The sequence below is a fragment of the Xiphias gladius genome, chromosome 7 (genome assembly GCF_016859285.1).
Source record: "Xiphias gladius isolate SHS-SW01 ecotype Sanya breed wild chromosome 7, ASM1685928v1, whole genome shotgun sequence".
Taxonomy (NCBI): Eukaryota; Metazoa; Chordata; class Actinopteri; order Istiophoriformes; family Xiphiidae; genus Xiphias; species Xiphias gladius.
This window is the reverse complement of record NC_053406.1, coordinates 3,623,129-3,643,200: the sequence shown is the minus strand read 5'-3', so window position 1 is coordinate 3,643,200 and position 20,072 is coordinate 3,623,129. Positions and strand designations below refer to the sequence as shown.

At 38.8% G+C, this 20,072-nt stretch overlaps 1 protein-coding gene across 3 annotated transcripts in view; it reads right to left on the bottom strand.

The window, feature by feature from the left end:
- The window catches only part of LOC120791489 (alpha-2-macroglobulin), a 41,004-nt gene extending 22,033 nt beyond the window's left edge, over positions 1 to 18,971 (bottom strand). Inside the window, exons 1-20 of one of the 3 annotated variants that reach the window (XM_040129881.1) lie at positions 18,746 to 18,971; positions 17,104 to 17,284; positions 16,023 to 16,179; positions 14,181 to 14,233; positions 13,292 to 13,312; positions 12,388 to 12,556; positions 12,170 to 12,254; positions 10,219 to 10,339; positions 9,999 to 10,113; positions 9,803 to 9,912; positions 8,535 to 8,690; positions 8,057 to 8,293; positions 7,512 to 7,575; positions 6,697 to 6,842; positions 6,349 to 6,498; positions 5,851 to 6,075; positions 5,225 to 5,330; positions 4,996 to 5,125; positions 2,139 to 2,364; positions 1,688 to 1,814 (exon numbers count right to left, since the gene is read on the bottom strand). In XM_040129881.1, coding sequence (XP_039985815.1) covers positions 1,688 to 1,814; positions 2,139 to 2,364; positions 4,996 to 5,125; positions 5,225 to 5,330; positions 5,851 to 6,075; positions 6,349 to 6,498; positions 6,697 to 6,842; positions 7,512 to 7,575; positions 8,057 to 8,293; positions 8,535 to 8,690; positions 9,803 to 9,912; positions 9,999 to 10,113; positions 10,219 to 10,339; positions 12,170 to 12,254; positions 12,388 to 12,556; positions 13,292 to 13,312; positions 14,181 to 14,233; positions 16,023 to 16,179; positions 17,104 to 17,284; positions 18,746 to 18,828 — 2,662 coding nt within the window. In that variant the 5' untranslated portion in view covers positions 18,829 to 18,971. Of the gene's footprint in view, positions 1 to 1,687; positions 1,815 to 2,138; positions 2,365 to 4,790; positions 4,936 to 4,995; positions 5,126 to 5,224; positions 5,331 to 5,850; positions 6,076 to 6,348; positions 6,499 to 6,696; positions 6,843 to 7,511; positions 7,576 to 8,056; positions 8,294 to 8,534; positions 8,691 to 9,802; positions 9,913 to 9,998; positions 10,114 to 10,218; positions 10,340 to 12,169; positions 12,255 to 12,387; positions 12,557 to 13,291; positions 13,313 to 14,180; positions 14,234 to 16,022; positions 16,180 to 17,103; positions 17,285 to 18,745 lie in introns of all 3 variants that reach the window. The other 2 variants (XM_040129882.1, XM_040129880.1) reach the window with 2 other exon arrangements.
- Positions 18,972 to 20,072: the final 1,101 nt, after the last annotated feature.

The following is a 20,072-nucleotide window of genomic DNA, read 5'->3' as shown; positions in this document are numbered from 1 at the left end:
GTGTTCAATCACTTTTTAAAAAGGACTAATAGTCATATTAGCTAATAGGTAATATTTAACAAAAGATAAAATGATAATATGATAAAATTAGACAATTCAAAAAATGTGAGAATGAATTTATGTTTACCATTTTCCTTTGAATTGTCTTAGCTCAGGTTGAAAAGCCTCTAAAAAGAGCGTTCGTACATTAAAAGGGCCCTACTAGTGTTTTGCATGTATACTTCACATTACTGCTGGTCAAATTCCAAGGTACACCACAGTGTTTTAGATTTCTAAATGTGTTTTTCATACCTTTCAGGTAGCCACCCACTACCATTCAATTTACCTCAATATGAAAACTAATAAATCACAGTAGGGCAGCAAATAATGATGATTAATCTGCTGTTTATCCTCTTGATGTATAAAATGTCTGAGAATTGGGATAAATCTCAATTAAATTTTTCAAGAGCGTAAGTTTAGTATACTATGAAAACCCGCAAATATTTCATATCTAAGAAGACAGAACCAGAGAATTCCTGGCATATGGTTAAAAAACAGATCTAACAGAATTAAATACCAGAACTGTTGTCAAAGTTTTCCATATTTTTTCGATCAACTAATCAATGAATTGACTAATCATTTCAGCTCTAAAGCACAGGGATTATGTCTGCTCTGATTTTTGCCAAAGGAATAAAGTACTCATATAGGTTAGTGCCTCCACTATGAAGGTTCTGTTTTCAGTTACCTTTGATTATTTTTTTGAATTATTAGTTAAACAAAATATAAACAAATTATATTATATTATATATATATTATATATAAATAAAATATAAAGTAAAAGTAGCAGTAAGACAAGGTAGAAGTCCTCCATTACAAGTAATGCCATGTATTTAAAATCATGACTTTACATAGTAGTAGTTTTATCTACTGCTTTTATTTTAACAATGCATCATACTTTATTAACTCATTGTATTATCTGTGTAAAATTTTAATCTAGTCAAGTAGCTAGTGACTACAGCTGTCAAATAAATATAGCGGAGTAAAAAGTAATGTATTTTACTCTGAATTGTAGTGAAGTAGAAGTATAGAGAGGCATAACTTGGAAATATGAAGTAGTGGAAGTATAAGTACTTAAAATTGTACTTTGACAGTATTTGAGTAAATGATTTGAAAACCGCCAGTGGTGGAAAGTACAATCTGCACTCACAACTGCATTGCAGCACAGCAATAACATCACTTTAGACAAAAATATTATGTTAGTTGTATTGAATTACCTATTTAGAGTCTCTAAATGTTTGATTTTGATAAAAAACCATCCTGTGTCTTTGAAAAGACACAGGATGGTTTGGAAAATGGTCTCCAGTGACATAAAGAATACATGATTTGTAGTAAATGGGCTGGAAAATATAAAAACAATGGCATCCATGACAAATTCCTATTGAAACTGTAAAGTAGTGATTATTTTAAGTCATATTTATGTTCTCATGTTCATTTTTTTTTCCACAGACTACCAAAGGAACATATAACAGTTCTGTTATATTGTGTAATATGAAAAGGTGAATAATGCTGACTGGCATATATAATTTGCAACAAAATGTATTAAAAAAATAAAAATAAAAAAAACAAAAACAACAAAGACAACAAAAAAATATTTCTAAATTGAATGGAATTGAATCTCCATTATTTCTGGTCAGCTATCTATAAATACCGAGGGCAGTTGGAGTCACAATCCATGAGAAGGTCCTGCTCTCTTCTCCGCACAAACACACACTGTACTGGCAGCCATCGCAGTTTCTGAAGAGGTATTGGTCTGAATCAGCCAGTGTTACATTCACCTGCAGACAGGAGGGGAAAAAAAAATATATATATATATATATATATATATAATAATAATAATAATAATAATAATAATAATAATACACAAAACTCCTCAGCCTCAGAAATAAATAAATTCCAAATATGTGAAGCATATATGACAAAGTATATGTGAAAATTTCTCATTTAATTTATCTCATCTTTAATTATTATATTTCATATCATTTCATCTTGATGAGCTGACATCCACAACAAGTCAAATTAAATGTACCCACAGACTACTTTTTCAAACTTTTGAATCCATTAAAATTAATTCTATCTGTCATCTTGATTTAAATATTTACCATAATGCATTTGGAGAGATAGTTGAAGACGGTGGCTTTGAGTGTAAAGACCTCCCCTCGGATGACAGAGTAGGGCAAGGTTAGACTGACAAAGAATGGCTGGAAGGCAGTCAGTCCAATTTCAGGCGACAAGCCAAAGCCAACAGATGAGACGCAGAAAGCTCCAGCTGCCCATTTAGTGATGGTGTCAGGGACTATCTTCTCCACATTCACTGACCCACTGTCTCTGTACAAACATACAAGCAGTCATATTAAAAACTTCAAGTAGCATGGAGTTCCCCTCAAAAGTGTAATCACTGGAAAGATAAATATGTTCATCAAATTTCATGGCAATGTGTGGTAATACGTGATAAGATATCTTGTGTTTTGGCCTGTGGGGGTAAAGGGAAAGCGCCATCCTTTAGTGAGAGACTGCTTGGCAAATATCATCGTAATGTGCCCATTCCTAATTCATTTATTGACATGGCTAACTCTGGTTGTCAGAGAGCATGACAAAACCGTGTCTTAAGTGGTGGACAGGAACTTTACTCCTGCACCACCTGGGCAGCCAAAAATAACCCACACCAAGACGGAGACTCTACAGTCATGTTAGAAGCTTTGTGGGGCTGTACGTTTCAAGTCAAACAACCCCTAATGCTAACATCAGCATACTAACGTGCTCAAAATTTCAAAGCTAACATGCTGATGTTACGCAGATATAATGTTTACCATGTTCACAATCATAGTTTAGCATGTCAGCACACTGGAACAATAACATTATTGCAAATCCCTCAGAGGGACATGCCTGTCTGTACCAAATTTCCTGAAAAGACATCCAGTAGCTGTCGAGACATTCAGTCATAACCACAAATGTTAACCTCATCCTTGTGCTAAAGGACAATTCAAGGGATCACCAAAGTCATTTGGATGCTTCGTTTGGGAACCATGAATGTCTTTAAGAAATTTTGTGCCAATCCATCCTACAGTTTTTAACAACATTTTATTAAACAAGACTCAAGAGTCTAAATCCATGCTTTGCGGCACTTTGAGGCCCTGCTTTGAGCTACATGCTAATGTCAGAATGCCAGCATGCTCACAATGGCAATGCTAACATGCTGACCCTGGTATAATGTTAATACAATGTTCACCATCTTAGTTTAGCATGCTAACATTTGCTAATTAGCAGTAAACACAAAGTACAGGGGAGGCTGATGGAAATGTCATTAGTATTCCAGATATTTGGTCAAAATAATTTGGATCTTGATAGTGGCGCTGACTGAAAAGTCAGAGGATCACTGAACTAATTACAATTTATCTGGAAGGGGACTTGCATGTGAGTAGTGGATATACTTGTGGAGACATTTCACTCAAACCACAAATGTCAACCTCATGGTGGCGCTAGAAGAAAGTCAAAGGATCACCAAAGTCAGCAGTATTGGGAACCATGAATGTCTGTGCCAAATTTTGTGTCAATCCATCAATAATAATAGACAATAATATTTCACAGAATAAGTGAAAGTTTGACTTGCTGGTGATGTTAGAGGAAAGCACAGATGATCACCAAAGTCATATGGATTCATCTGCTAGACACCATGAATATCTATACCAAATTTCATAGCAATCAATTCGAGAGTTGTCAAGATATTTCAGTAAAAGCCAAAAATGTCAGCCTACTTCTGTCCCTAGAGGAAAAGTCAGAGGATTTCCAAACTAATCAGGATTCATTCTCTGGAGACCATGAATGTCTGTACAAAATTTCAGGCATCCAATCCATCCATTCATTCAAAAGTTGTATTATATTTTAGTCTGGACCAAACTGGTGGACCAACTGCCAAACCAACCTTGCAATCTTATAACAAAAATGTGAACCTAAATGGCACCAGAGAAAAATCAGAGGGAGTCAATAGTCGGCAGCCTATGAAGACCATGAATGTCTTCTCCAGACCGAAATATCTCAGCAACTATTGGGTTGACTGCCATGACATTTTGTACTGTGCCAAATTTAAGTGCTGTACTAACAACATTGCCATCCCTAAAGCCATGCTGCTACAGTTCATCTCATGGTACATTATGTGGCAAAAACATGACAAATGTATTACTAGTGGGGTCCTATACCAGACAGAAGTTTCTGCCAAAGTTAGAACTCTTTTGGCTATTGCACACAGAGATTTCTGTATTTCTTTTTTTTTCTCTGCTCTTCTCACTGGTTTCACATGGATGGGACTCAGTTGAAAATTTGTGATGCTACATAATTCCATAAACCAATCTGGATTTAACATTTGAATCAAATCTGATGACAGTTGTTGGGTCATATGGCCACTGTCAATCAAATCTATTCAAATCACATGTCTAACATTAACTTGTTACTGTTTCTCTTATGTAAATGTTCTGTTGTACTCTGGTTAATATCATTGCAAGTCGATTATCTTTGGTTCTTGGACTGTTGGTCTGACAAAACAAGGTGTCATACAGTTTATGAATGTCACTTAGGCCTCTGGAAAACTGAAAGGAACGTTTTCACTATTTTCTAAACGGTTAATCAATTCAAAAACAAACCAAGAGATGTATGAAAACATTCTAACGCACACTCTGCCAGTGTTCAAAATGCACACATGTCTGAAAATAGGAAAGATTAATGTTTTTGATCCTTTTCATAGGATATATCATTATTACCCCACAGTAACTAGGTCCCAGATCCAGGTCTCAGGGAAGAATGTCCTGACGGTTTCCTTCTTCTCCTCATCTTTACCTTTCAGCACACCACCTGAACTCTGTGGCATCATGTTGAAGGCCATGGGAACAGGAGAGTCTACGAAATCTAGGAACACATGAATAAAAAAAAAAAAAAATAAAAATTTAATTACACAACTAAACTTACCCAAGAGAAACCAGCTCCCAGATCCAGGTCTCAGGGAAGTATGTTCTAATAGTCTCCTTGGTCTTTCCAGCTCGATCTTCAACAGGGAGAATCTCAGGATCACTGGCGAGTTGCTTATCTTCCTCTACCTCTATTAGTAAAGTTCACAGTACAATGGTAGTTTCTTGTTGTGGGGCCAGTATCAATGGACAGTGGAATGGACATTCAAAGGAAAATATAAGTGGCATACCATAAAACATACCCATATCATAATACATATATGTATTATAAGTCCTTTCATGGCAGTTATAAGGTTTTTTCACATCAGAGTTGGTCACAATTTTGATTCCAATTTCCTAGAAGAGGGAGAGAGAAAGAGACAAAGAGATGATAAAACAAAATGAGAGATTGTTAAGCCATACATTATATATGATTTGATCACTTGTGATGAACACACAATATGACACAGAAGACAATGCTTTACCGCATGTAAACTGTTTTAAATTAAGATGTAATTACCAAAAAAAACAAAGACAGATAAAGATGAAAATGAAAAGATGGATAATAGAGAGAATGAGATAGAGACAGACAGAGGTAGATGCATAGAAATAGGTTTAAATTAACAAAAGAGAGAGAAAGACATACAGATGAAATAGAGATTGAAATATTTTGTAGACAGATGAGACGAGGAAGATCAAAAAACAGACTAGATATATAGATCTATCTATAGATATATATACACATCTATCTATCATCTATCTATCTATCTATCTATCGAGAGAGAGATTCTCATAAATATATATCCAACTAAATATCATTAATCAATGCCAATATCCCACATAGCCTTTTCTTTAATAGCCAATCAAAATGACCCACTTTAAAAATGCTGTAGACATCATTCTTCTGATTGGGCAGTCCAAAGTAGACTGAGCGACTTGATCGACGGGCTGCCTGCACGTCAACCACAATCTCCGGTTCTGGTTCTGGTTCTGGTTCGAGTTCTGGCTCTGGCATTGGAACAGGGAAGCAGGGGTATGGCTCAAAGTCTTCAACCTCATAGGTGTATCCTGACAACTTCTGTAAGGGCAGCTGACTGTATACCTGCACAAAAACACCCGTGTACATAAGGGGAGGTCAGCAGACTGAATGATGGAGGTCCACACGATGATGATCTGAATACTCAAAAACGTTTCAACACCAGCAGCATCTCAGAGTTTTGCCTACTGTTGAACAAATTAGCTGTAATAAAATTTTTGATTTCATATTGATTTAGTCTCTGAAATCAAAGCATTATGCTATTTACATTATAAACACCATGTTACAGTGTTGGTACAGGTAGATAGGTAAAAGTAGCATTGAGGATTGGTGTCGTACGTAGTCGACAGTTAGTTCCTGCTCTGGCTGCAACAGGAGGACGCTCTGATCGATTGCTCTGACAGAACACATGGAGCCTGGGTGAGCCTGGAGAGTAAGCGTGGTCTTCTCTGCTGGAAGCTTTTGGAGAGAGGAGAACTTCAGAGACACCTGCAAAGGAAATACAGTGGAGTCATTACTTTGGGAGCAGATTAGATGACATTTGTGTTTATCCTTCTGCTAAGTCTCAAATAAAAGACTAAAAATAGGCTAAAATGCATATAGGGGTCCATAAGTCTGAGACCACTTTACCATTGGGAAGACTTTCAAAAAGGTATTTTGACGTCTTGGATTCATTTAATAAGCTACCTTGTTATTGAGGCAGAGCTGAATGGGGAAGTCTTGGCTGTCGGCCACAGTCTCTCCACTGGGCATCACAGTGTAAACTACCACCTGGGCAAATGGTGACAGGTTTGTCACCTGTTGGAGTGGTATGGAGAACTCCCCGTTGTTGACTAAGGCACAAAACACAGAGACAAAGAAATGTGACATGTGACACGATGACATAACTGTCAAAATACATTAAAACAAAAATATATTTTCTCATGTTACCACACATACGCAAATACTAAGCTGCTAGGTTAGCCTAAAGATGACCTAAAAAAATTACTTAGTTGTGGTTAACCTCAACCACTTGAACCCAAGACAGTAAAGGATAAGGGACTGTATATTCAATGTTTGTTATTGACAACAACACCCAAGATAAGACTAACACCAACAAAATCTCAATACACTCCATCTTTCCCAGCCTGTCTGTGGTTCTGAACACAAAGCCAATTCGTCATCTTTTAAGTTGATACGGTGAATTTGATCACAAACAGTTGCCTGTGTACAAAACACTAATTTTTGCCAGTGGCTGTGTTCATGATAATGAAGGTACATGTCACCCAGTGCAATGTGTCCCATTGATGTGTTTTTAATATTTTTTGGAATTGAGCACCATGGCAAAAAGGAATAATATATAATCACAATTTGGATAAAGATAGAGCAATTGTTAGTAGGATACTTCCATTGTTGCTTGTGGTCTTTTCATGGGCTTTGTTGACATTAAAGAGAAATACAGAATATCACCAGAGTTATGTTTTAAGATAAGCCTTCTCAGTTCAAATAACATTAGTTTGTACCAGTTCCCGTTTTAACAGCCACTGGAACACGGCCGTGCTGCACAATTCCACCTCTGGACATCACCTACGAAGAAGGACAATGCAGGAACAGAAATGTATTAATGTGTGTTTCACATTAAAAAGGGAAAAGTATTTTGGAATCCATTTTAAACACTTAGTGTTAAGTTTACATTATTAGGTCCACCTCTCTTCTGCAAAAGCCTTTAAGCCTAGCCTAGTAATTGGATTGGTTTAATTACTGCTCAAATAAACAATAGCATAATGTAGGTGAGATGTATGATCTAAGTGATTTCAAAAAAAGTGATGGATGTCACCAACATCAGTTCCAACTACTCATAAGTGTCTCTGTGATGTGATTTTTAACAACCATGTTAGTACAAATAAAGCGTACTTTAAACATCACAGCATTTACAAAAATTGTAGATGACCAGCTATATTTCTTAAAAATGTAAACACTCACATTGTCTCCCTCACCAATGTAGTGAGGGTCCCCTACATAGTACCAGATGGATATTACAATATTGAGAGTAGCTCATAACCCATACCAGGTAAAAGAAGTCAAGGACTTCCTGTCCCTTCTTTAGCTCCTCCCCCTGGATGATGTACTGAGTGCGCACAGTTGCATCTTTGTCACAGGAGATCTTCCCGCTGACCTGCATGAGCTTCAAAAAACTACTGCTCTTGGAGTAAAATGCGGCAACGTGGTGGTGGGCCGACCTGTACTCTGGTCTACGCACATTGGGCACAAATGGTTCATCCTCTTTTGGGTTTTTAGAACTTGCCTGTTGACATAAGTGACAGGTCAAAGGTCAAATTCACACTCCGTTATCAACCTCCATTTCTCAACCATGAAACAACACTAAACCAACTTGTTTAATTAGAATAAAGACCTATGAGGGCCACCTTCAACAAGAAGAAAGTTTCTTTAATTAGATATTTATTGTAAAATTGATGAATACTGAACTCGTTAATGAAAGCCCTTAAACTGAATTGACAAATAGCCACAATAACGCTGTAACCAACCCTGAGATTCACAGAGTCATTCCAGAGGGAGGTGCCCAGAGAAAACGAAGCCATGCCTTTCTTGTCTGTAGTGAGGGTTATGTTGTGCGAGTCATTGACAAACAGGTACACTGGCTCATTGGTGACAGGTTTATTGTCTGGACCGATCACTTTGACCTGCAAACAAGTCAGAAAGTAGAAGGTAACCCACAGCACACTTATCAAGACACAGACACTTATCAAGACTAAAAATTCCTTATTCGCCAGCATACTAATGATCTTGCCATTCCCCAGCATTTCCATAAAGGGCTAAAAATGTAAACTTTGTGGTGCTGGTCATTAGGTTTAAGGCTAAAGGGTTTGTTGGGAACTTGAATGTGCTCAGAAATATTCATGGCAATCTGCCTTTTACAGTATGAGACATCTTATCTACAAAGGTGATATAGGCCTGAAGGTGGTCCAAGAGGAAATATAATAAAGTGTCCAAAATTCAGTGGGTTCATCCTTTGGTAAGCATGAAAGTGATCAGTATTGTGCTGTCTGCCTATTAGTAATATTGATAAATACTGATATTTGTATTTCATATGTACTACTTGAAATTAGCCTGGTAGTAGCACTTGAAGAAGGGTCGTTTAAATTATTTTTAATCAAACTATGGGGACCAAGATTATTGACAACAAATTTCATGGTTACCTGTCTGTTAATTGTCAAGCTACCATGTTATGGAAGTGGTTAAGTATAAATTTTGATGTGCTGGTATCACTAGAGTTAAATGTTAGGGGTCACCAAAAACACAAGGATTCACCTTCGGGGGACCCTAAATAACTACATCTATTCTCAATATTTCTATCACGGTGGACGGTTGAGTTATTTTGAACATCTGCATAATAATGTTAAGTGACTGGCCTGGATGGCCATGAAACTCTCCCACTGAACAATCATTACAAAAGTTGAGCAACTGCATTTGAACGTATTTGGTTTTTTTTGATAGTAAAAGCCTATGCACATAAAAAGTGTTAGGAAATAAGACAACTATAACTCCGAAGGATCATTTCAATAAAAACATTCAATCACCAAGCTTAAAATTCTGTTACACTGCTAACTGTGGTCAGAGGCTTAAAAATGTCTATCTCACGGTGACGCTCGAGGAACAGTCAGCTGATCACAATGGTCAACATGATTCATCCTGTCACACTGCCATCTCTTGAACCACGCCACTAGCCCGGAGAGCAATAAATATGTATCTTTGTGCTTTGTTGACAGCGGACTATCGCTCCCAGACTGCTTACCTTTCCTTCAAATGGGATGCCAGGTTTGTACGCTGCAGGTACATCCTCAAAAGTGACAGTTCTGATGTGACTGCTGAAGCTGGTCCGCCCAGTGCCTTTAAGAATGACCCCTAAATGGTAATAAACAGAGATCACAGCTCACCAGGAACTGCTGCTGATCACTTAATGAACAGTATCTGGCATCTAGTAAACCTACCTGTGCCATACTCTTCTATTTCAGCATTCACCTCAAAACTGTCATCGTACATGCTCTTTTCGAGGGAAAACTCTGCCATATTTACAGTTTGTATAGCACAACCACTTTTATCCGTCTAGAAGATAACAAAAAGGATGAATTTCAAATTTAAAAACAAAATTTGTGAAAGACAACTGTGATTACAGCAAGTCACATTTTTTTTCTCATCTAGAATACTCACAGTCAGTTCATAAGTCTTGCAGAGATCCCTCTCTTGGGTACCTGAATACCAGTAAAACCGGATGGCATTTCTACAAAACACTGCCTTAACTGATCCAACAACTGGTTTCCCATAGGTGTATCTGCAGGAAACAGCACAAGGACACAGATTTTTTTTTTTTTTAAATTGATCCCAATTTTAGTCGCATTCACAGAAGGGGGCAGGTGTTTACAGTAACCATTTTAGGTTAATATGTTCCTATAGCAAGTGAAGTATGGAATGAAACAGCAACAAACAGCATAATATACATCATGTCCGATGTTGAAGACACTAAATGGCTATTTCTTAAGGTCCAACTGAAATTAAAATTTATTTTTGCTGTGAAATCTGTATATTATATATCTATCTATATCGCTATCTCGATACTGCGCTTTCGCTCGTTTTGACTTTTGTATTTTCTTTTTGTCTTTGTTGTGACCACAAAAAGGAAATTTAAAAATTGTATTCATTTTTTTGCAGTGTTATACATTAATTTTCTCCAGGCTGCATGAATTTTTCAATTCTGACTATGTCTATGTCTTTTCTATGCCTTTTTGTCTCAGTAAATTTGATTGATGCAATATCTATATGGGCGGGCACTAGGAATAATTTGTGATCTCACTTAAATTCCAACACCCACAAACACCGTTAACCAGCTGTGGGACCGATGGCTCATGTTTCTTAGTCTCTTCGTACATTAGTCTGTTTTTTTACTTTGTATATTACTCTATGTTACAAAAGTTCCACGTTGCCCATTTTGTGAGTCTTAACAGTCTGGTTATTTGTTGTTACCACAAATGGACCCATAAAAGAGACAGCTAATGCTAGCAAGACCCCTCTTTTGTATAACATTGGATAAACACAACACTGAGTATACTAGAGCAGCAGATGACTCAGCAGGTTTTAACGTCAACAAAAAAACATCTGGTGGGACTCAATGTTTACATTAGGAAGCTAGTGAAATCTAGTTAGCCTAGTTTGCTAATTTTATATTTCCAAGTAGATTACAAACTTGACAGCACAATGGGTTTCCCAAATGTTAAATGCTGCAAAGGGACAGTTTAAATCAACAGCTGAAAGCTAATGCTATTTGGGCTTGTTGAAAAACGGAATAAAAAACATCTTCTATCAACAATTGTACTATTTAACAGGATGACATTCTCAGTAATTAGCACACCACGGAAACTGGCAACACGCCTCTTAGCACTGTTGCCGCTGAACCACTGCCATGGGAAACAGCCGCTACAGAGACTCAAAGCTGTTTTGGAAGATTTTCTACAAGAAGGACTTTAAACACAAAACACAGAGGGTTAACTTGAAATATATTGTAATTTACAATATATAGGAGACAAACCAACCTTATCACAAAAAGTTAAAGGAGAGTCACTGAATAGAAAGGCTCTTACAATCATCTTTCATAGTGTTTCTTGATAAAAAGAACATAGTTGCATTGGTTGTCTTTACTTCTACCCAAACACATCATCCAATAGGATATAAATGTATATGGTGTTCAAGCACTGTCCATACACTGGCCATAAATTGAAACCTGAAACAAGCAAAGCTTGGCTTATTTACATTTATGGTAAGGCGGAAGGCTGCTCCATATGTAGGCCCCCCTGAACTCAAAACATCTGTCTAAGGCCCGTGGGAGAGACCTTGGAGCATCACCAAAAGTGAATAAATTATAAACCAACTTTTCTTTCACAAAGCTTAGACACAGTTTCCTAAAATGATTTTATCTTCTTCAGAAAATAGACAAAGATGCAAAGTGGCTGCAGTATTCTAATTTATGTTTCCTCATCCAAAAAGTGAGCAGAATTAAATTTTCCATTTGACTCTAATAAATGGTTACTTTTGATATCTGATGGATGTGTATCCCAAACATCAGCGCTACTGTTAATCTCAGTCTGTTCTTTGTAAGTGGGACACTCACTTTCCACAAATCTTTAGTGTTGCCTCTCGATCCAGGATGGTTATCACACTGGGCAGGTGAACCTTTACCTCGTACTTTGGCAAAACTAAAAGCAAAAAGGAAACAGAATCAAAAATCAGAATCATTCAAACAATTACAGCAGAAAATTTACACAAATAAAACTCATTATTTTGGTAAATGTGAGAGTTTTATTCTTTTAGGATGTAACTGCAGATGACCGTATTCCTTGATGTCAAAGCTGTGGGATATTTGTTCTCCTTTGTCTGTTGAGGCAGTGATCCTATAGTTTCCTTGTACTGCCTCAGGAATCATAGGGTGGGAAAGATCAAGGATGCCGCCATCAATTGGCTTATCCAACCACTGGGCAATGCGATTTGAATTGGGATCCTAAAAATGTTAAAGAAAGACGCACATTTATTGAAGGTGGCTCCATTCTGCATTATATTAAAGCCCCTAGGTGTAGTATTGTGATGTGATTATCATATCAAATTATGCTGATGACATAAGATTTTTTTTTAGAAAAATGACAATCATGTTGAAAAGTGTTGCAGTCTAGTAATAGCTTTCAGCCCGTTCATCTCTTTGTCCCTTGATTGGCTGATATTAATGTCTATTTTTGGTACTACCACTAGGAGTCACCAAAGTCAAAAATTTTAAAATCCAACACATAGGGGGTTTAAAAAAGGGTGTCAAACTAACACTACAAATAATACGATTATACAACATTGCAGTTATGTATTTAATTACCTGTGTTTATCATATTCATTTTTAAATAAATCTAATACCTCTCCAGCTGATACAACCCACACACATACTGTTCCACTTGGAAATGCATCACATTACAGAAGCTAAACATGCTTCGACTGCTAACTTAGGTGCGTACCACATAATGTGGCTGGTTCGATCCCAGTTGGACCTATATTGTATGTCACAATACCCCCTCCCTCTCCCCCTCATTTCCTGCCTGCCTCTATACTGTCTACAATCAAATAAAATGCAAAAATGCCATAAAATATATATTTTTTTAAAAAAAAGAAAAAAAAAAAAAGAAAAGCCACTAGTCAGTTGGCAGAATAGTTACTTGTGTCTCAGAGTGTGATTCAGTTGAAAAATGTTCCTTACCTGGAGCTCCACCACTTTGTACTGAAAAAACAAAAACAATAAAACATTTATGTAAAAGCTGCTTAGCAACACACAGAATTTGCACGATATACACAACTGGAATATGTTTGTGAAGCTTTCCTGTAAATGTGTCAATGTTCTACTCTGTTTTTTAAGAGTAGAAAATGTATTTTCACACTTTGATAGTGTAGTATAGTGATTCTGATCTACAGCTAGCTCGCAGAAGAATCATGATCTGGTCAGTTTTTCCATAAACTTTTGATGCACAGAAAGTTTTTTTTTTTTTTTTTTTTTTTTTAAATAAAACAGAAGGAGAACTGCGTAGTTAGCCATTTACAGAAACAGAACTAGTTCATTAGTGAGCATCTATGCTAGGCAAAAATCTGGGGTAAAAGTGTATGAAATAATACACAAGACTTGATACAGACTTACAGTGTGTAAAGACATTTAGATTTTATATATTACAACTTTAATTTTGAGACCACTTGAAATCTACTGTATACCTGATGGGATTTACCATCAGGTATAAAGCTACCTTCATCATGTGATATATTTGAATGGATTTAACAGTCACTGCAAGCAGTTGTATTCTCAGGCTCTCATCACAAACGGAAAAGGCCTAGAGCCCATATTGATTCAGATGTTTGGGTCAAATGTAGTGTGTGCCAAATGAACTCTGACAGCATGTTTATCACACTACTCCACACAGCGCTTCACACCCACGCTGTCTTCAAAATCAACAAACAGCCCTCCTTTCACCTCCCACTCTCCTGAACCAAAATAGACCTCACTCTTCATTCTCACTGACAGATTACAAAGTTCACTGGTTGGAGTTATTACACACATCACTCAACATCATCTGATTTTGACGGAAGTAAATAAAACTTACCACTCGAGCTACAGGGATGAAGTTGGCATCCATGGAGACAATTCGGAATTGCACTTTAAAAGGAGGAGGGGAAAAAAAACAAACACTTTTACCATCAATTTATTCTCTTAATATAATGTAATACCTGTACAGAAATATGTAATAGTGTAAGGAACACAGCAAACAAAAGAAGTCAATACATAGAATGAAATCCTACAGCATACTGCACTTTCCATTGAGTGGTAAAAGACAGGATTATGAGAGAAATCTGCTGGTTAGCTATATGGCAAAAAACAGAGGGCTATCTGGTGATTCTAAACGGTGTAAGGAATGAAACAAAGCTTTTTTAAATTTGTTTATTTATTATTTTTTTAAAGATGGCATTCATCAAAAGTTTTGGGTGAATGTACTTACATAAACGATAAAGAATAGTTAAAACTGAAGCAGCAGAGGCCTAGATATCCTGACTTTAGTCCCCAATATGGGTAACACAATTTCTATAGAAGGTGTAGCGTGAGCAGCACATTAGCAGAGCAGCAGCGGTAGCTCAGGTGCTCCATGTGGGTCAACGCAGGAGGCATTCAGGTACAATATTGAGTTGCAGGTCACCCGCGTTTATTACACAGACATTGTGGTTATGCGTGTAAAACGCAGCGTAAACATTTCTTCAGGTCGCGTTTAGGGGGGTATAGCGTGAGTAAAATGCAAGCTGTTACACAGCTTTTGTGGACACCTGAATTGATAAAAATATGGTATCTGTTCAGTCAGACGCATGCGAGACGGAGGAATGAAAAACATGACTGAAATGCTTTCTCTGTAGACACCCATTAATCCTCAAAAAACACTGGACAATGGAATTTCTCATACTTTCCCATAATGGAAGTCAACAGCATATTAGATTCCTGGTGAACACCCACGTCTTTGAAACTCCATGTCCCCAGTTTGAACCACAGGCTTGCTCATCTCCAAGCCGAAGCCAAGTCAACCCTACTGACATCACTATGACATTATTGAGGTTTTTTTCTGGGGCTCCACAAAGTTCCTTCAGAGCCACAGAAGACATTGTAACCAACGGTTTTTAAAGGTTTAGTCGTAATAAATATGTCAAGTTTAATTGGGAAAAGGGAATTCCATCGAGTTTTAAAGTGGAATTCCATCGAGTTTACACATGAATATTACTTTGATTGTCATAAATAACCCCTGACGACCTCAGTGGGGTTATCTCAGATGGGGCTCTAAAATTTTTGACAGATAGCCCATGTTCCAAACTGGGGGCATGGAGTTTGCAAGATGTGGGTGTTGACCTGGCAGGAAGGGTCTAATCACAAATGCTATTGAGATTGAAGATACCAGTGCTAATAATAAAGGTTTGCTGAACCAGTGTCTCAAATTTTTACATGAAGTATGACATGGTTATATTAATTTAGCAATAACATATTGATGGTTCCAAACTTTACAAACAGCACAATTAAGAAGAAAAAACACCCACACAACTATAAATCTGCACTGTATTATTATTATTATTATTTTTTTTAAAGATAAATGTGGCTTACAAACAACCTCACGAAAAACTCTTGAGGCACCGCCATTCTTCTGTGTGCTGAATATAGACATAATTCCTACAGCTGTCAAGCAGTGGTACAGCGTTATGCAGATATTATGAACTAGTCCAAAGATGTGCAAGTACAGCTGAATTGGTAGGCAGCGGAGAGAGGATAATGTGGGCCAGAAGAACAGTGCAGCTACAGCAGAGTATTGGGAATTCTAATACACAGCATACCCTGATACTTTTAACGTCTTCCTAGCGGACAGTGCCAGAGTATTAATGATTAGGATTCTGATTCATAAACATTAGCCACCTACCAGTCTGTCCAGGTTTGTAGATCGGTTTATCAGTCTGGATGATATGAATAAAAGCAGGAGGCTCAATGAGAATTTTGGTCTTCTTGCTCATCAAGGCGCTCTCACCCTGAATAGTGACATTAATGCTCGCCACGATCCTGCTGCGGACCGTAGGGACCTGCAATATCCGAAAACACACATCTGTCAGACAGGACCATGGGTTATTTGAATGTTCAGGAGGAGAGGAAGGAAGGAAGGGAGGACTTTTAAATTTTGTTTCATGCAGAACCACAGTTGTGCCCAGTTGACACTTTCTCATTTTCCTTCTTTTGAGTGTGTTTGCTGTGAAACATCGGTCAACTATAATGCTATAGAATAACTGCTTGGAAACAAATCCATCTGCGGTGTTCTGATATTGAGCAATAACTGACCTGTTCCACTACACAAGGATAATCATGAAATGCCGTCATACTTGTATAGCATATGTTTTCACTTACTACTGGAGTTGCTATTACATAACAGAGACTGGAATCCCTTCCAAAATTTGTGAGGGGCGTTTTTTTTGTATGCATGTGTGTGTGTGTGTGTGTGTGTGTGTGTGGTGAGACTATAGCTAGCCTCTGGCAGAATGCAGCCTTTGTTTAGTTGCAGATAAACAAATTCCAGACCAGTCCTGCAGCAGGGCCAGACACTGGGGAACGAAGTGAAATTAAGTGCCATTGTCACAGAGCTGATTGGGGTTGGCGGGTCGTTTTGCATCAATATGAAACAAGGCCTGTAAGTTGCATAACAGCAACCAGCGGTGTGACAGAAACCAGAGCAGTCATTTACTTAGAACCATTGGCGCTGACAGCCTCAGTCATTGTGCCGGCTGGATAATTAGGTACAGAGTGACGCCAGGATTTGTGCCATTAGTTTAATGGAGGGGGGACAAGGAGAGGAAAGTACACTGTGCCTGGAAACCCCATGGATACATTTAACCACTACAAACATTAAACATCTTGCTCTGCTCTATTCTACCTTGCTGCCATTGGAAAACCATGCGCAAATAATACTTATTTCCATATGGTTATTAACTGTGTGTGTATATGTTGAGTCAGACCTGGAAGTTTAAGCAGCGGTAAAAGTCCTGTTTGACAGCCTCCTCTAGGATGACGGTGCTGCCAGAGTCCATGTCAAGGGAGACAGTAAGAGAGACGGGCTCTGTGGGGCCGTGGATCTGGGCACACAGGGTCTCCTCTTTACCCCCGGTCACATGGGAGCTCACAGTCACTGCAAAAACACTGCAGGTAGAGAAAGGACATTACATTAGCGTGTAAACATAATGGAGCATTTAACATGTAGAGAGCCAGATATTTTTCTGAGGAATTGGTGGAGACCAAAAGGAGAGTGAATATTGGACTTTCATTAATCAAGTGACTGGAAACACGACTCCACATAAATAATGCTGCTCTCTGTCTGTTGGATGTGCAAATAGAGAGCTGTATATATCAACTTGAAAAGTGAAAATATGTCAAAATTGTTGCTTCTGCTGTCCCAAAGTGGCCAATAAAAATCAGTAACTGCAGGTTTAAAATGTGCAGAAAGACCAGTGGTGGGAAGTACAATTTTGATGCATTTGTACTTTAGTTGGGCATTTCCATTCTATGCTACTTTATACTTCTACTGCACTACATTTCAGAGTAATGAAATACTTTTCACTCCACGAAATTTGTAAAAATATCAGCCACAGAACTTCACTTTTGATCTAAAAGTGCAGTTTGATAATAATACTCATGTAGGATTTTGATTGATGGCAACATGATACTGGTACATTTTTACTTGAGTAAAAAGATCAGTGTACTTGTTGCACCACTGAAAAAGACATATGCAAATCAGTACTTGGTTGGCACACAGGGACCTGCTGCTGGCAATGAGGAATAAAAGGACACATTTAATTGAGTTTTGGGTGGTGCTGTTGAGCATATTGATGCTATTTTTGCCAGAGAGGAAGTTGCATGATGAGTAAGTCTCTGGACTCTGATACTAAACATTGAAAAACCATTTGAGTCATGATGACCAAAGTGCAGATAACACACAGGACTGCAGAACAAAGATCAGGACGGGAATCAGTGTGCAGACATATTGAGTTTTTTTGTCTTTAAACTAAGAGCCAGGATCTCGATAAGAAGCCAGACATCTGTAAGGCCCTATAGCTTAAAAACAGCATCATGAAGAAAGAAAGCAGTGAGCCCTTTAAGATGATCTTTGGTCACCACAGCACATTAACCAAATGGGCTCTCATCAATCATCTCTCATTGTTCCTCTTTGTCCAGATAATTTTTAGCGGATAGGAGAAGATTATTAATCAGAGGTGCTAAGTGGTAGCAGATGGAGGGACTTGGCCGCACGCACGCGCGCGCACACACACACACACACACACACACACACACTGGTAGGACATCTTATCTACTGATTGCGTAACAGTATCCCGAGGCCAAACTGGACTTTTTGGGCTCACCAGTGAAGCGATGTCATTGGCGATACCAAACATGCTACACTTGCCTACAACATGAAAACGAACAACACACACACATTGAAACTTTTTGTTCAATTAATCCCGTGCAGCTGCTTCTCCTGCAAAAAAAAAAACAAAAAAACTGTGCGCGTGCACTTCGCGGCGTCCCCCGGCGTGACGCACAGAACCAAACTTCCGAGGACGACGTGAAGAAGCATCAGCTCGACCAGAAGCGTGTTTTACTTACGTGTCATTGAGGTGGGCTGATGTCGCAGTTCGCAACAGCGCTGATGCGAAGAGGACAGCGCACATTCGGAGGACAGGTGTCATGTCTGCAGAGCAGAGTCGGCGCTCGGCGAGCGGCGGGACAACACGGGCGAACCGGACCGCACCGGAGCAGAGGGACGCACTTCCAGCCTGCTAAAGCCCAACTGCGGGCCGGACTCAAGAGACACGGGAGTGTGCAGGGCACAAAGTTGCTCACACGGAGGGGGCGGTGGTTGGCTTTTTATACCCCCAGACCACCGCCACCCCCCCTCCATCCGAGTCACTCCCCTTAAGTTCGTTGGACCCTCGCAGCCTCCTCCTCATTCCCAAAGGAGTTTCACTTCCCAAAAGTTGAATCACCCGGTCCTACCAGCTGCCAGCAGTCCTCTCCCCCGGTTTCTAAAGAATTTAACAGCAGCGGGCGAGGGGTGCAAAACAGGGTGGGTCGGTGGGAAGTTTCAGATACAGTTTCAGTATCTGAAAGGCGTGGTGGCCTGGCAGCTTTAGCGCAGTTGAGCAACAACAGTCCCGCCTGCAGCAGGCACCTCGCGTACTGGAGGCAACAGAGATAACACTTCTCCTGAGGCCGCATTCCGACGAACATTTTTCTGTCCGGATGTCAGTGTCTCACAGGTACATGGAGCAACATGCCCCCACAAACACGTCCCCCTGCACTGTTCATAGCAGGGCGTTTTACAGCGTGAACCAGATGGGCCCCGAGGGGCTTCACGGAGGCCACCTGTGATCACTTCTTGAAATTAGAGAAGGAATAATAATGAACTACCGGATTTTTAAAATTTTTGCGGCCCAAACTCTGTCTATATGCACAGTGTTCTCTATTTCGCTTCTAAATCATCCGAAAAACATTCCATTGCTGCGTTTCTTAGTGCATTACCGGCACCTGTAGATCAGTGAAATGGTGTGAAAACAGCGTGTGTGTGTGTGTGTGTGTGTGTGTGTGTGTGTGTGTGTGTGTGTGTGTGTTGAAGTGCTCGTACATCCTTGTGAACACATGTATGAGACCTAAACAGGGACCTACTCCAAAAAGAAAACACATCTCCATTGCACTGGTAATGGTCAAAACCGTACTTTAAGAAAGATTTGAATCTCAAACCAACGTTAGGGTTCTGTTCCAGGAGTATGAAAACCTCCTTCAAAGGCCCACTGACACACGTAACTACACTAATAACTAAAAATCCAGCCACTGAACAGAGATTTTCTCAACAGTATGTTGTGTGGCTCGCTCCATATGTTTCGATGAGGACAGTCGGTTTTTTGGAAAAAAGTAAACAAACAAAAAACAGTGT